This window comes from Phalacrocorax carbo, chromosome 6, assembly GCF_963921805.1.
Source record: "Phalacrocorax carbo chromosome 6, bPhaCar2.1, whole genome shotgun sequence".
Classification (NCBI taxonomy): Eukaryota; Metazoa; Chordata; class Aves; order Suliformes; family Phalacrocoracidae; genus Phalacrocorax; species Phalacrocorax carbo.
This window is the reverse complement of record NC_087518.1, coordinates 2,468,472-2,484,005: the sequence shown is the minus strand read 5'-3', so window position 1 is coordinate 2,484,005 and position 15,534 is coordinate 2,468,472. Positions and strand designations below refer to the sequence as shown.

Genomic DNA, 15,534 nt, shown 5'->3' with positions numbered 1-15,534 from the left:
AGGCACCTTTTTCACCAGAAAGGGAGATTCTTTAGTTCACGTTTGCTGTCTATAGCTGGGAGTCTGTAAAATAACCCCGCAGTTAGGATTGAGCCATCGGCATGGGGTGCTGCTAGCAAATGGCACAACACTTTCCCATCCACGCCTCGCGGTCCTGCCAGTTTCTGTTGCACTCTTGCCTTTACAGATGTTACTACCACAAACCAGAGTAACTATTTTCCGTCCTTTCCCACTGAGGAGTAGGTGCTTAGCAGTTGTCTTTACCTTTAGAAAATCTTCTGGGCAGCCAGCGGTTACTCGGGGCATGTGCGTGTCAATGCATTAATGCAGCAGCGAAGGGCTGGGTGGGGGGCTCTGGCGTGGGGTTCCTCTTAAGAATGTTTTAGGAACCAAATGACTTGTGATGCCTAGAGCTAATGCCGTAAACTCTGAGGTCGTGGACACACCCAGGAGCTCTTACTCATGCATGCAAAGTACAGATGAGACTTTATTGAAAATATCCTGTGGAGCGGTTGTAACGTAGCTGCTCTCTGCTGTAGCGATCCAGCGGCCTGAGAGCAAAAGGCAAAAATGAAGGTTTGTCGGTGCACAAAGATGCTCCCTGACTTACCTCTGCGTGGGTTAATCTGGTGCTAGGCAGCGAGAGCCCTGCTGCTTTGCTTTACTTGCGCTGGTTCTAGCGCAGCCAGGGCCCGCGGGGACCGCTGCAGTGTCAGTCAAGAGCAGCACATATTTGGTGCTCTGATCCTTCACTAGTGTTTGAGTCATGAAAGCCTAGTAAGTAAAACTTTTTAATGGAAGAAAAAAGGCCAACCACAGAGCTTAACGTCTGGGAGAACAGCTGGCTCAACGCTGGTGAATCAAAGCGAAGGTGGAGGTTTTGCTCTTTAGTAAAATCACAATTTCAGGTCGGTGTCTCCCAGAGTAATTGCTGAACGTCCAGGTTAAACTGGTGTCCTGGGGTGACAAATTCACGTAAGCAAGCTTTTCTCTCTTCACATCGGAAGGATAGCGTATCTGCTCGCCCAGAGAGCACAGCAGGCTGAGTGCAGCCTAGCTGTTCGGGAGCGCTGCCTTTACGGGCGAGCCGCACGGGCGCTCGCTGGTCTGCGCAGCTTCAAACCCACCGGGTTTTATCGAGCGGTCGTTGGCTGCAGCCCAGCGAAGATCTCTTGAGTGCAGCAGTGGTCGCCTACTTAGTAAGATCTCATTTTTTTTATGAAATACACTGCAAAATTTGTCTGCTTGTGGAAACTAGATGCGCTTACAAAAATGAGCCCAATACTTTCTGTGGTCTTTTATCCTGATCTTTCTCTAATCTATGTTCTTCTGATAAGCTTTGCAGATTAGGTAGGTAGGGCTTCGCAACCTCTGCAATCTGAAGAGTGGGGTTTCTGAAGCTCTATGGCAGTTTCCAGTAACTGCCAGTGCAAGAGTCATCTTCAGTCTCTGGACTAATAACTGCGTTCATTTTGTATCAGATACATTTGTCATTGTGAAAGTCGACCTAGCCAAATCGGCCAGCTTTGTCTTTGAGGTCTAACACGGTTTTATCTCCATTTCGCATTTTTTTTTTTTTTGGCTATTATTAGCCGCTCTTGATTTATGGTATTCTCAACAAGTTCATTTTGTGCTCAGGCTGTATAATTTTTACTGAACCTGAATTGCTTATATCTACAGGCCTTTGAGAACAGGAAACTGGGGGGATAGGGACAGGTTATGTAAAATGGCTTTTTGGCAGCAAAGCCAGAAATGTGTCACCCCTGCATGGCATTTTCTTAACTCCAGGTTTTCACACGGGAAATGAATTCGGCCTGAAGTTAAGCAAAAGGTCTGCACTGACACACAGGAACTTGCACATGATGATTGTAATATGGTTAATAATGGGAGTTCCCGGTAACTCCCATGAGCGTTAGTGGGAGAGCAGATCCCCATGGTGTTGGGAAGGGATAACTGGAATAGGTGTTACGGTTTCGTTAGATACATGCAGGGCCAATATTAAGGCTAGGCAAAGTAGGTGGTTGCCAACTCTAGCAGAATAGCAAATCTAGACATTTTCCGTATTATAATCGGCAGGAGTCTTTTTTTTTATTTTATTAAGACAATGTGGAGGAGACGCAGGACAAAGAAAAATACTCCCAGTTTACCTTAGGAAAGGCGAAGCTGGTAGCGTGTGCCACGCTGAATCCCATGCTGCTCCGTGTGTTGCTGTAGGGGTGAATGCGGATTGATAAATTAACTGTTCTGGGAGAAAGAGAGAGGTCTTTGCCCACTTAAAGCTCGCTGGGTGGAAACTTTTATGGGTTATTTTTAGTTTTTGGAATACACTTAGAAACACTGTCAGGTTCTTTATTTATCTTATCAGCATATCTTATCAGAGATGCTGATGAAAGTGTCATAGCTGTGTCCGGTGAGCTCGTCGCTCCCGCTCAGAGGAGCTCCGGGTGTTTTTCGGTGGGAAGCCTGCCCTCATTTGTAAGGAGACGGAAGCAGAGGTGGAACCGCGGGGTCAAAACCGGACAACAAATGAATTTGACACACTGCTGCTCAGTGAACTGAAAATTACATAAACCCCTTTATTAATTTATATAACCCTCAGCATCCACCTCGAGAGCTGGCGTCAGCGCTTCTGCACGGAGCAGCCCTGGGGGGGACGCCCCGCCGGCCCCGCGCCCTCCTCCGGGCCGCGCTTCGCCGGCGCTCGCGTGGCGGGTGCCGCTGCTCGGAGGCGCGCGGCACGCGGAGCTACGTCTCCTTCGGAAGAGGCGAAAGCTTGGTCCGTTCCCTGCGCACGCTGCCGCGCGGCGGGTTTTCCTTTGTTAAGGCAACCCTGAATAACAGTGGAGGAAATTGAGGACTTCTCCTGTGACACTCGTGTCTCGTCTGCTAAATTAAAACTATATGCACCGTTACTCTGCCTCACCTCCGTAGAGTTTGAGGTTTCCTTGGTCGGTGGAAGTTAATGGCAAGTAAAATCCCTTACATAACTGCCTCTCCAAGGAGACTTTGGTCTGCTCATTTAATTAGGGATCTTCTCAAAAGTTGGGTTGTGTGACAAATTACCCACACGCACATGTCGGTATTTTCAGCAAGGGAAGGTAAAATGAGGTTGATGACATGAGTTTCAGGCATGTTTTAAGCGCTACCCCAAGCTGACGTGATGCAGAGCTACCAGTTAGAAGCGTGGCGGTGCCGCCTTTCCCCCTTCATCCAGAGGTCTTCCCCAGGGTGGGCTGCGAACACAGAGGATGAGGCGATGGGAGTCAGCGCCCAAGGAAAAGATGATCAGTTTTTAGGAAAGAAGTGGGATTTGCTGCTAGCTTTAAGGCATCTGAGCAGAGTTGCTGCTCCTGCACAGAGGATGATGAGCAGCTGAGTATGGGAGGAGGACCAGGGGCCACCACGACTCCAGACGGCCCCAAGGAGCCTGTGGTGGTGGACCTGGGGAGCTGTGCCTCTGTCACAGCATGGCAAGAGCGAGTCTGTTGTTCTGAGCCAAGGTTTGGAGCTCACCGTAGATGTGTGAGGCTCCTTTGAGATGTAACTGTACAGAACGCCGTGTGGCTCTGAGTTTCTTTAGTTTCCAGAGCTCTTCAGTGCTCAAGGAGGAGCCGTGGGTTTTGTGTGCCCTCCTTTGAGTGCTCGGTAGGGTTGGGGGCTATGGCCGCACGGTAGCGTGCAGCCTGTTGCAGAAGTGAGACCAGAAATCACAGCAGCTAGCTCTTCATTAGTCTGGTCTGGGGACAGCGCTGGACTAACACGACTCCAGCTCTGTCTTGCTGCATACCCAGACTTGGACTTAGTCGACATTTCTCCTCGTGCATTGCCACCAGTAAAAAACCTCCAGCACGGTGAATTGCGCTCTCCTTTGCTCAACTCGGTGCCTCCAACTGTCCCAAGATGATCGATAATAAATAATTGTAGAATTGATGCACAACAGGAATTGAATCCAGAGCTGTGCAATTCTTGCTTGTGTTTCTGGCACGCAGGAAAGCCGCAGAAGCCAAGCGAACTGGGGGGCTACCCGGCAGGCGGGGAGATGGGGCTCGCTTCTGTGACCGCCTGCCGCAGCCTTGCATCGGAGGGAGCGGTGACTTTGAGGCAGATCCGTGCCCTTCAGCTTGCTGTAGCGTTGGCTGTGAAATACCGTGACAAAAATGGAAGGATAAGCGATGCTTAAAAGATCAGCAGTGCAATAGTTGGAACCGGCCGGGCAACCCACTTTTTCTTCGCTTTCCCTGTTGGCCTCAATGTGTCCTGTCCTATACGTACAGCTTCTTTTTCTCCGTGACTGCAATTGCCCTTCAAAATCGGGAGAAAACTTTACAAAAACTAACAGAAGTATTAGTGATACAAAACGTAGGTTTAGCAACACGGTGGTGCTTTAGGGTTTGTGGTTTGGACGACTTAAACCAGGTTTACTCCTTACAAAATGTTACAACAGTAACAGATATCTGCAAGCACAGAAAATCGCACGCGATGGTAAACGCTTTCGATCTTTGGATCGCTAAACTTTTGTAAATAGCACTTGAGAACTTTTGGTTGTTGATAAAAAAGTCTTTTAAAATTTCTGCTGTTTTTATAACAGGCAGAATTCTTTGATATACCATGTTATATCTTTTATACACTGTTTTAAGAATACCTGTTTAGGAAACTAATGCAAAACCAGCAAGTTATCAGCATGTTTAAGTAATCACCTATGTCTTTGGCTATCTCGATGAGTTTTTCTCAAGTTAAAAATACACCTTTTTTTATTTTTTTACACTCCATGTTACTTCAGAACATGACATTTTAAAAACAAACTTAAATATTGCTAAGGACCCACACTGACCATCGCGTTCAGCTGTGGGCAGTGATCTTGCCCTCTCCAAAACGAGGCACGCTGCAAACCCAGACCTCCTTCACAGCGCAGTTACCTTCACAACAAGGCGCTGAACCTGCACTAGTAATTAAGTCAGGGCTGAGGAAATCCGCGTCCTGACGCTCTGTTGACCCGCAGCACGTGAGGAGACTCGAGATGGCAAGCCCCTGGGAGTACGTGGTCTCTTTCACATGTATTTTAATATATTTAGCACGGTGAAGACTCGATCTCACTTGGCCATTAGACACCACCATGCTAAAAACAAACAAGCCCTATTAATAATACACTGAGAGACGGAGCCAAAAGCTGCGAGGAGTCGTTCCTGCAGAGATGATTTCACTTTTACTGGGGGCAGTAAGATGCACAGGTGAGACTGAGAACAGGGTGGATGAGGTGAGGTTGTAACGATACCACTTGTAGTCTTTCTACTTGAGCTGCTGCTGATACTACTTCTTGAAGTATTCTGGGGCCATCAGTATCCCTGCATCATAGCATCTGTCAGTCTTTTTGCCTGAAGGGAGGTTTTACACTTAGATTTTGAGGTGCCCACCTGTGCGATTGACTGATACAGGTGAAAAAAAGGAGGAGAGGTGCTACGTCAGGGTTCAGCTGTGTCGCTTGTCCTCCAGTCTCGGTGGCCTCATGTTGTTCAGGGTTGTTGGGTACCACAGACCTCCGGTGTGGCAATCCTCTCGGCGTCCAGGTGTGATCCTGGTTCTGTAAGGAGCAGGGACGTAAATCGCTAATTCTCCCGATTCCTCTCGGCGGGATCCAGGTCCAACATAAACTTTGAAGATGATCCCTAGCAGGATTAAAGCCCTCCACCAGCAGGCAGAGGCAAGCTATTCAGAAAAACAAGGTCATGCTGCCTTTTTTATTTTTTTTTCTTTGGTAAGCACAGGAATCAACAAAGCGGTGTTATATAACTTCTATTTATATCCCACTTGCTCACTAGCTGCAGGCATACAAGAGTAGCTGAGAAGGGAATTTAATGAGCTCTCAGGGCTTGCTCACCTTCCAGCGCGGGTAGGAGCCAGCTTGTTTTTTGAAGTGCGTCAGCAAATGAAACTGGTGGTGGGTGGGTGGTTTGGGTAGGTGGACTGACTTGTTGCTATGGTTTTCTTTAATTCCTCTGTCTCTCAAGAAGATCTTATACTTTTTTTTTTTCCTCTCTTTTGGGGAGTCTGCAGGCTTCCTTGTTTCTCACACCTACACAGAGCTCGCCGGTTCGCTCAGGAAGTGGGATTCATGCTCCTGCCATGCAGGAGCCCTGCCCGGACTCACCGAGTGACCCGGCGGGTGCGTGCTCCCACACGTATGCAGGAGGAACCCAAATCAGGCTCTGTGCTGAAAGCAGGACAGGCCCCGAGTATCCCACGCTTCGGAGGCCATCTGCTCCGTCTGCAGAGGGGTTTAAACCCCGAACCCAACTATCATGTTTCTACCTGTCGTGTCCCCCCCCTCCCCGTGTCTTCACCTCGTCTGGTGCCACTTCACTGTGCCAGGGGTTTTCTGCTGGCTCTGTGGAAGGCCATGGGGGGGATCGTATCTCTATGAGGTTTGTTCTTATTTTCCTCTTTGTGAAATGACTTTAAATTGCATCAAGATTTTAGGTGTTGCAATAGGAGAATGTGTAGGGTTTAAGAGCTCTTCCCGAAATGAGTGGTGTAACGCTGCTGCTGCTTTCATTTAAAGCTGGTTGGGAAAGACAAGCGTTTACACGGGTCTGTCTGTGTGCGCTCGTGCCCCTCCAAAAAGCTCCTCCGTAAGGTGGGACAGAATCTCCAGCTAGTGACAGAGCCTTGCAGGACGGCACACGGATGCCCATGGCAGAGCGAATTTGTCTTCTTTGTGGCAAATAGAGCCGGGAAGTCCCCCTTCTGCTTTCAGGACAAAAAAAGTTGATTTTACAGTTTGAAAAAAAAAAAAAAAAAAAAACCAACAGGCAATTGAGGTGTTCTGGCAGATTTTCCTTATGGGTTTATTTCAAACTGTGAAGTACGTTCAGCATGAAATATTTCAGCTGCCATTTCCTTAAGCTGTGCAAGACTAATGATATCTATCACTCACACCCTAGAGTGCTGGATCTTTAGCAAGCCAGGACGTAGGAAAGCCTTCAAGAAGAGAGAGGGATCAGTGATATTTAAAATAAATAATTGAGGGGGGAGAGAAAGCAAAGTTGGGTTTGTATTTTCTGCAGTGGAAGCCCGTGCAATATGTTTAGGCAGAACGTAAAGGGCTGGCATTTGTACTCAGTTCAGTGCTTGTGTTAGCAGTGTAGTTCCCCTTAAAACGTGGCTGCTTTGAAGTAGTCCAGCTATAAGAAACGGTACGGGGGTGACAAGCTCTTTCCGCAAACACGAAGTAGCACAGAAGTTTTGCATTAGTTCGTGCTGGCAGCCTGTCCGGATAACCCAAGCAAGTTAACATCCCCATAATAATTCCTCTCTAACGCTGGAATAAAATGTCCTGAATTAAAGCCAGAGAGCTGATCTTTCTCTTGTATCTGGAGGGACTTTCCTCTTTGAAATATCCCTGACTAGTCAAGTTCACAGGGTGTTTTCTGTTCACTGGCATTAGAGAAACGGGGAGGGAGGTGACAAGAGTTCGCTTTAATTTGTGAGGTGTTTGCTGGGGCTTTGCTTTCCCTTATTTATTGGTAATCAAATATTTGTTTTCCTGGGGAGTTCTTTGGGATCTGTTCGGATGGCCTGGCAGGGCTTCATGGCTGTGGTCTGTTGAAACAGCTTTGTGAATTACAGAGGGTGTGGTCCAGAAAATCCTCCGTCCTCTGCGGGATGACGGCAATCTCTGTTTGGGTTCTGCAGCCAAATGCTTTCCTAATATCAGGCCACCCTTCTTTCGGGAGGAAGCACGCATCTGAGCAGATGCCTCTTAAACCCAGCGCTTGCTAATAGGTTTTAGTTATGTTTCTCGCAACGTGATCGCTCAGACAGCGCACACAGTCCAGCCTGTAATTACCGAGTCTGGGGCGGGAAGCCAAGCTATTCGATGCAGAACAATCAAACGGTTGTTCCTCCTCTTGGCTGGCAAAACAGTCGTGACTTCGGGGCAGATCCAGGTAACGGCGTGGAGGAGAGTGTGCCCAGTAAAGGTGGCAGCACGCACAGGCAAAACTGGATGAGCCTTTCAAAGGCAAGAGCTAGAAATAAGCTGCCTTCGGCTGGTTCCGTTGTTTTCCTTTCACAATCCGACGATGGGCACACGCTCAATCACAGTTAAACTTACTGTGGATTAGTTAAATTTATCGTGGATTCATTAGCTGGGTCTCTACCTGTTACAGGTTACATGAAGCTGTCGGTCTGCTGCGTTTTACAGCTTCGCTCTCCAAAGGGCAGATGTCAGCTCTGCTCGTTAAAAAATAAAACCAGTTTGCTACCGATTGCTGGTATGTGAGACGCGTTAAGGAGCATTCGTACGTGCCGCATGGTTACCCTGCCTCCGTAACCCCGCTCCCCTGAAGCGCTGGGCAGTTAGTTGAGCTTCTCTTCCACCCATCGTTGGAAGTTACGTATATTCTGTGTCCAAGATCTCGGAAGGCAAGGCAGGAAGGGAGAAGAGGTAAAGTGGTAATGCTAGGAAATGTGCCCGTTCTTTGCTGATTTTGTGTTTTTTAAATGTTATTCTACAATCCAGATTGTTGATGATCTGCAATATTTAAGAACGTGCCAAAAAATAACCACCACAGAAAATGAGATCAGTTCTGAATAAAATGCCAGCAAGCAAAAATAGTGTTTTCAGTTTAGCAAGAAAGGTAGGTAAACATTTAACAGTGTATGTAAATAATTTGAAGGGGAGAGGATACCAAGTTTCTGGGAATAACTACGGAAGAGACAAACTTAAAAAAATTTTTAAGATCAGTGACTGGAAGTTAGTGACACAAAAAGGAGTTTAATCACATGTTTCTAACAGTTACTAACCGCTGGAATAGACTACAGACAGACATGGTTCATCATTTCTGCTGCCTCCTACAGAAAGATAGGATGCTTTTCTCAGAGATGCATTACTTCAACACAACTTTGGGCTCGGTTAATGAGCGAGAGCGAAGGGCTGATGGTGCTCAGAGATGGGCCAGGCTGCAGCTGATCAACGTGCTGCAATTTAAACTCGGCCTTCTATTTATCTTCTGGTGAAATCAGTCACTTGGTTTGCAGCTTTTCTTCTGCAACATGTTTTGCGTGGACCAGGGAAATAGTCATTTATGGTACGTTGACAGTATTTACTTACCATCCTCCTTTGGCTCAGAGGCAAAGGTATAAGAGGGATATTCTGCTGTGCTTGAGGCTTCTGGTTGGATTTCTTTAGGAGCAGACCTGGGTGATGGAGAGAATATGGAAAGAGAGAGACGTTATTGCACAGGTTTCCTGGTACCTGGTGTTATTAGTTGTTTTATTCTGTGGTATTTTAATAGACCGCTTTGGACATCAGGAGGAGTTGGTGTAGCTGGCTTTGCAGATGTGCAGTGCCAGTGCTGGGTTCTTCTTCCATCCCTTTGCAACAAACTCAGGCTCATCGTAACGCTTGATGTATCACATGCCTGTAAAGGAAGCCGCGTACGCTGCTTGCCTAGTGCTTCCTACCTGCATGGAAACTGTGCACCGCAAAAATATATTCTCCAGTCACCTGCAAGTCTTTGAACTTGCAAACCTTTACGCAAGAAGATTTTCCCCTTTCATTTCTTAACAAAGCTCTTTCCATTGCCCCAAGTCAGTCTTGAATGAGTTCGTGCAGGTGGTGGTTGCTCCGGCTTTAAAAATGATTGAGAACTCTTTGCGTGATGTCCTTGCGCATGGTGAGCGTAGCGATCGTGTTAGAAGCTTGTGCGTGTCATATGCTGATGTTTTTGAGTTTCTTTGGTTCTGCGGCTGTGTAATTAATTGCAGTCACATTATCCCTGGTATTCTCGCATCAGAGGGAAGTCTTGGTTCATTTAGTCGGCTGGTTGCAGGGCTCTGGAGATGTATTGCGTTTCACTGAGGTGCGTGTACTCGTGAAGCTGCTTGCTGAATCCGGCATTCATGCAGCAAACCTCATGATCTTCTTTTGTATCATGTGATGACTCCTGTTTAATGGCAACGACTCTTTAACAGTCGTTAACAAAACACGGTTGAAATAAAATACAGTTTCATACTGCATGATTTTGGCACTCTGTATGAGCAGGCAACTGGTCCGCTGCCAGCATCTCGAGTACGAGATGGAGCTCCTATCTTCACTTGCCTTTCAGGTAGCTTTTCCTCTGCTACCTCATCCTGGGGTAACAGATGCAATCTGGTATCATGGTTATATATATACATATATAGAAGTAGTTTATATATATACACATACATAGTAAATATATGTTCTATATACAATACTGTAACACCAGTAACATACTGGTATGTTACGGGTCACGGCGCCCTGCCCTGCAGTAAGTTTCTAGGAGATCACAAGTCCCAGCTTGGTGGTGGTTAAACCAGCAGGGTCTGTCTGGGAGATGAGGAGCCAGCCTGGGCTTCTCTGCCCGGGCACGGCGAGGGCAGGGCTCTCTCCTGCTGACAAGACACTTGGCTTCTGGGTTTGCATCGCTTTTGTTAGGGGGCCTTCCAAGGAACGGCCGATGTCAGATGCTCCCGTGTCAGGGGTACGTTAAAAGCATCATTCTTCAAAAATGCATACGAGCAGAGGTTTGGTGTTCTCTTCGTTCCAGGCTATAGCACACTTCCTATAGCACCCTTGCTCTTTCAGCAGTCTTGCTTGTGGTTGCACGACATCTATGTGCAATGTAGCCAGGACCCTGGCATACAGTAGTGTAAACTGGCCACTCTATTTCCATTTTAAAAAAGGATATTTTTCCGGTTTTTGGTTTGCGGCTATATCTGTAAACAGATTTTAGGATTTCTGTCATAATTATCACCACCTATTACCTGCTCGAACACAGCTTGCAAGATCACACCTCTTAAAATACAGTATCTTTGATAGCTGGCATGTGGTTGATTCATATGTGTGAAGGTGTTAGGCATCCTGACCTAAACTGAAACAATCATTTTGTGACAACCAGCACAAGAAAGCTTTACTGGAAATGTTTGTTTCATTGGGTTTTTTTCTCTGAAGTGCAGTGGAAAGTCAGTTAAGAAGCTTGAAAAGACGACAAAAATCAAGCCTGTCAGCAAGTAACAATTAACTCGCGTACAAGGTATTTCTCCAGTGTGGTTCATCAAAAAAACAAGCTTTTCCTTCAGCGCCGCTTCACCACAGGGAAACTTCTCCTGCATAGGCTCTTGAGATGTGCAGCCAGGTGACAACCATCGCTCTCCCGATGAGCAAATCAGAAAACGGCTACCCTTTCTAGAACCGATGGTTTATGCTGGTCTGTCCGCAAAATACTATCGGTAGGCTCGTCCTGTAATACCAGGAGAGTAAAATTTTCAAGGTGCAACTTAGATGCAAACTCTTCCTCTGTCTGTACTTGCAGCCGTCCAAGCAAGAGACCGCGCTTCAAAGGGCTGGCTGTCTAAAGAACCCAGCCCTGGGTTTGGTTACTGGTCAGCAGCTCAGGGAAACCACGTTAACGCATCTCTTCATTATGACTGTAACTTGCCGGTATTCTGTCCGCTAAGTCTGGTCGCGTCAAAGAACCAATTTAGGATAAAAAAACAAATACCTGGATAAGTAAACTGTCATTCAGACAAAGGATGTTTTTCATTTGGGTATGTTTTGTGAGAAAACATTAAAGTTCTTGATATAAAAAATTGGATTAGAGAATAATTCCGCTAATACTGTTAAATGAATTGGGCACCTAAATCATCATGTGTCGCATCACAGGGCCCAGCACGGTTTCTGTTGCAATGACTTTTGGTGGAAGGTGTCTCTCGCAGTGCTCTGGCACGTCTATTTTACTCGACTGCATGGATGTCAGGAGAGGGCACCAGTGTGGTGCCTGTGCTGGGAGGTTCTCTTTCCCTCCTCTCTGTTAATCACTAGAATGAATACTTTAGGAGTTTACCGGAGATGCTCTGGGCAGGTAGAAGGTATTGCAATGGCGGGAGGGATATCTCATGTGAATATTGACCAGCTTCTTTAAATAGTAGCGCTGCTCTTCTGTCTGTAATCAAAGACACAACTTTATTAGTGTTTCAAAGTCATTCCCCACTCTTCTGACTGCAGCTGCTCGGGCGTGATCAAAGGCAGGCGTACCAGAGACGGCCTTGTGTGCTCCGCTTTGCAGGAAAGCGGGCAGGATATATTGCTATTCCCATTTTAATTTGTTTTTTCAATAAATCAGGCTTCATTCCTATTCATCATGTAAAGCTGTTGGATCATGAGCCGCTGCAGAATGCTAACTAATTTCATAATACTCTGCATAAGGTGACCCACTTACAAGTTCATCCTTCAGTCATGTTTAAGCTCTGGTCCTGATTTATGTAGCAGCATATTGGTTTCATCAAGAATTGTCTGATCACTCACTGTGTTGGCTCCTTTTTGACTTGTACTTGATTTGTATTCTCCTCGATTTTAGGAAGAACTTTCTGTCTCTGCGCACATATGGGCAGAAGAACATTAATAAACCTTTTTAATAGTAGTCAATGCTTTGAGTTTTTCTGCCACTTAAAGATATATTAGAGTAGGAATTTGAAGGAGTTTTAAGAAGCCTGCTGCAGACAGGGCAATGGAAACGTAGCATGAAATACCCCTCATTACATTGCCTTGTTTGTACATTTTTTGGACTGTGATTAACATTGACTATTGCGTGTTGTGAGTCACAGTCCCTTTGATTTGAGGGCAGGAAGGCAGGACAGTTCTTCCTCTGTATTTTGCTCATGCTCTTTTGTTTCTGAGCTGAGAATGAAATTATAGCTAATTCCATTGTCCTTATCTTAATTCATTGTACTTACCTTAATTCCGTTGTTGAGAGAGAAGTGTGCTGCCTAAATGTATTAAGGCTAGCCTGATTTATTGCACTTGCTTTTCTTTAAAAATATATGTGGAAGTTGTTAACAAGGGAGTTAACGTAGCTGAGACACTTGGGCTTCCTTAACAATAAAGTACGAGTTTCCATTGCTCTAGGTTTCGGTTTACTGAAAACTAATTAACCTCCCAGTCCTTCAGGATGTCACGCAGTACAGAGAGGTGAAATAATCTGTATTCAAACCTGTGTATGAAGGTACAGATCCTGTTCCATTTTCTCTTGTAGCATTCGTTCTTCTGCCGGCTGACGGAAGATAAGAAATCTGAAAAGTTCTTTAAGGTTTTTTACGATCGCATGAAAGTGGCACAGCAAGAAATCAAGGCTACTGTCACAGTCAATACGAGTGACTTAGGGAATAAAAAGAAAGATGAAGAGTCAGACAGAGATGTACCGAGCAGGAAAAGAGGTAATCCCCAGTTGTTCCCTTTCTGAAGTGACAAGGGAGTAAAATGATGTGTTTTGAACTCGTTTCAATGGATGCAATAATGCTCTGATCTCTGATCCCACAGAGCAAAGTTCAGAGATCAGTGGTGCCCTGGCTTGGGATTTCAAGAGCTTCATCCCCTCTTCATCCATTTGTGAGATTGTGCTATTGAAATGATGAAAAGTATTTCTGAGATGAGACTCTGCCGCCTTGTCTATCGTGACAAGCTGCCCAAATCTGATCCGTAGTAACGACCCTGGACTGTGGGTTGTGGTCAGCGCCTTCTCTGACAATGAGCGGAGAAATCCTAATGTTCTTCTCTAGCAGGTCCTTTTATCGTAACTCCTGATAGTGCTAGATGTGTGTGCCCTAACCAATTAATACCAGAATTTGTAACTTCAGTGTGGTTCGCATAAAAGGTACGAAGAGAGTGACATGATATCCTTCTAAACTCGAGACCCTCACATCACACTAAACGTACTTACCAAAAGAACGGATGATGAATAGCTGGCCTGCGTGTGAAACTGTAACGGGAAATGTGTGAACAGGTTTTCTGGTCCCCTCTCTTCAGTTTTCCTAAGGAAGACCTGTTCTTGTGTGTTTTAGTGAGAGAGCCTATGACCCAAATTACCGAGGAGGTCCGGGATCAGTTACTGGAGGCCTCTGCAGCTACGAGAAAAGCTTACAACACTTACCGGAGGGAGGCTGATCCCGATGACCATTATTCGGCAGGAGAAGGAGCACAGTCTGCAGCAGACAAGAGCAAAGATGACCTGGAGATGAGTGCTGTGATCTCAATAATGCAACCCATCCTCCGGTTCTTGCAGCTGCTCTGTGAAAACCACAATCGGGATTTGCAGGTACAGCCTGGTTCCTGAGCAGGCGCGCTCATGTCGCCTCGTGCAGTCGCTGCTGCCGCATCGGTCTCGCTTATCCCACGCCTTTTTAAATTGATACGTGACTGACTATTTTCGTTGGCCTTGAAGATAATCCAGAAAAAAAGTATTTAAACCTTTCTGGACAGACACGGGGAAGTCCAACTACCCTGTGTTCAGTGGCCTTTTCCACGTATATAAAGGGAGGTGGGACCAACACTTGATGTGGCTTCTTAAAAGTATACGCTTAAAGCAAGCAAGTGTTCTGCTGTGAAGTTACTGATCTACTTTTGGGAGGGGAAGGAAAGAGGGGGAAAAACAAAAGTCATGTAGGAAAACAAAGAGAGCATTGGGACTTTGGTTCCAGCGGCCCGCAGGCGTACGCTGGCTTGCCAGCGAACAGGTTCTCGGAGGTTTTCTTGGATCTGTTCGTGTGCGTGGAGTCGAGCACGTGGGGATGGCATCAGGAAAGTCTCGGCTGGAGTTGGATCTGGTGAGGGACACGAAGGGCAACAAGAAGGGTTTCTAGGCTGTATCCACAGCAGCAGGAGACTGGGGAGAGCAGGGTCTGGTGCTGAACGGGGCAGAGGCCCTGGTGATAAAGGACATGGAGAAGGCCAAGGTGCTCAGTGGCACCTTCACCTTGCTCTTTACCGGTAAGTCCGGCCTTCACAAACCCAGATCCCTGCAGCCAGAGGGGAGGTCTGGAGCAAGGAAGACTAATCCTTGGTGGAGGAGAATTGGGTTAGGAAACATTTAAAGAAGCTGGATGTGCTCAAGTCCAGGGTGCCTGGCGTGATGCCCCCGGCCCCCAGTGGAGTGCTGGGTCCAGTCCTGGCCTCCCAAGTCCCACAGGGAGTCTCCAAGATGACTAAGGGACTGGAGCATCTGATGAGCAAGGAGAGGCAGAGAGAGCTGGCAGAGGTCAGCTGAAGAGGAGGAGGCTCGGGATATCTCACCCATGCGTATAAATACCTGACGGGGGATGTGAAGAGGACAGGGCCAGGCTCTGTTCGGTGGTGCCCCATGACAGGGCGTGGGGGTTGGACTAGATCGTCTCCAAAGATCCCAGCCAACCTCAGCTGTCCCGTGATACTCCGGGATGTGTTTGTATAATTTTAAATAGCGAGCCCAGAACTCATGCTAGTAATCTTTTCTAGCATGTGCCTCCGCAGGAGATAAGATTTTTGCTTACAAATGGACTGCAATTAACATGATTTTTCAGCGTAACCACTGCTGCTGGATTAGAATTGCACGCAGGCGAGGAGCTAGTGAGACGCAGTACAATGTACTAAATGCCCTCATAAAGGAGGAATAATTGCTGTGATTGCATATTGTTGTACAGCGTGCCAGAAGTGTAGGACCCTGCGTGAGTGCTTTTCAGACCTGCCAAATCACTTCCGTTGAA

General features: G+C 46.7%; 1 protein-coding gene across 5 annotated transcripts in view; it reads left to right on the top strand.

The window, feature by feature from the left end:
• ITPR1 (inositol 1,4,5-trisphosphate receptor type 1) overlaps positions 1-15,534 on the top strand; it is a 180,009-nt gene that overhangs the window by 119,310 nt on the left and 45,165 nt on the right. For all 5 annotated transcript variants that reach the window (XM_064453422.1, XM_064453424.1, XM_064453427.1 and 2 more), the window contains 2 exons: positions 13,053-13,233; positions 13,858-14,111. In XM_064453422.1, coding sequence (XP_064309492.1) covers positions 13,053-13,233; positions 13,858-14,111 — 435 coding nt within the window. The remainder of the gene's footprint in view (positions 1-13,052; positions 13,234-13,857; positions 14,112-15,534) is intronic.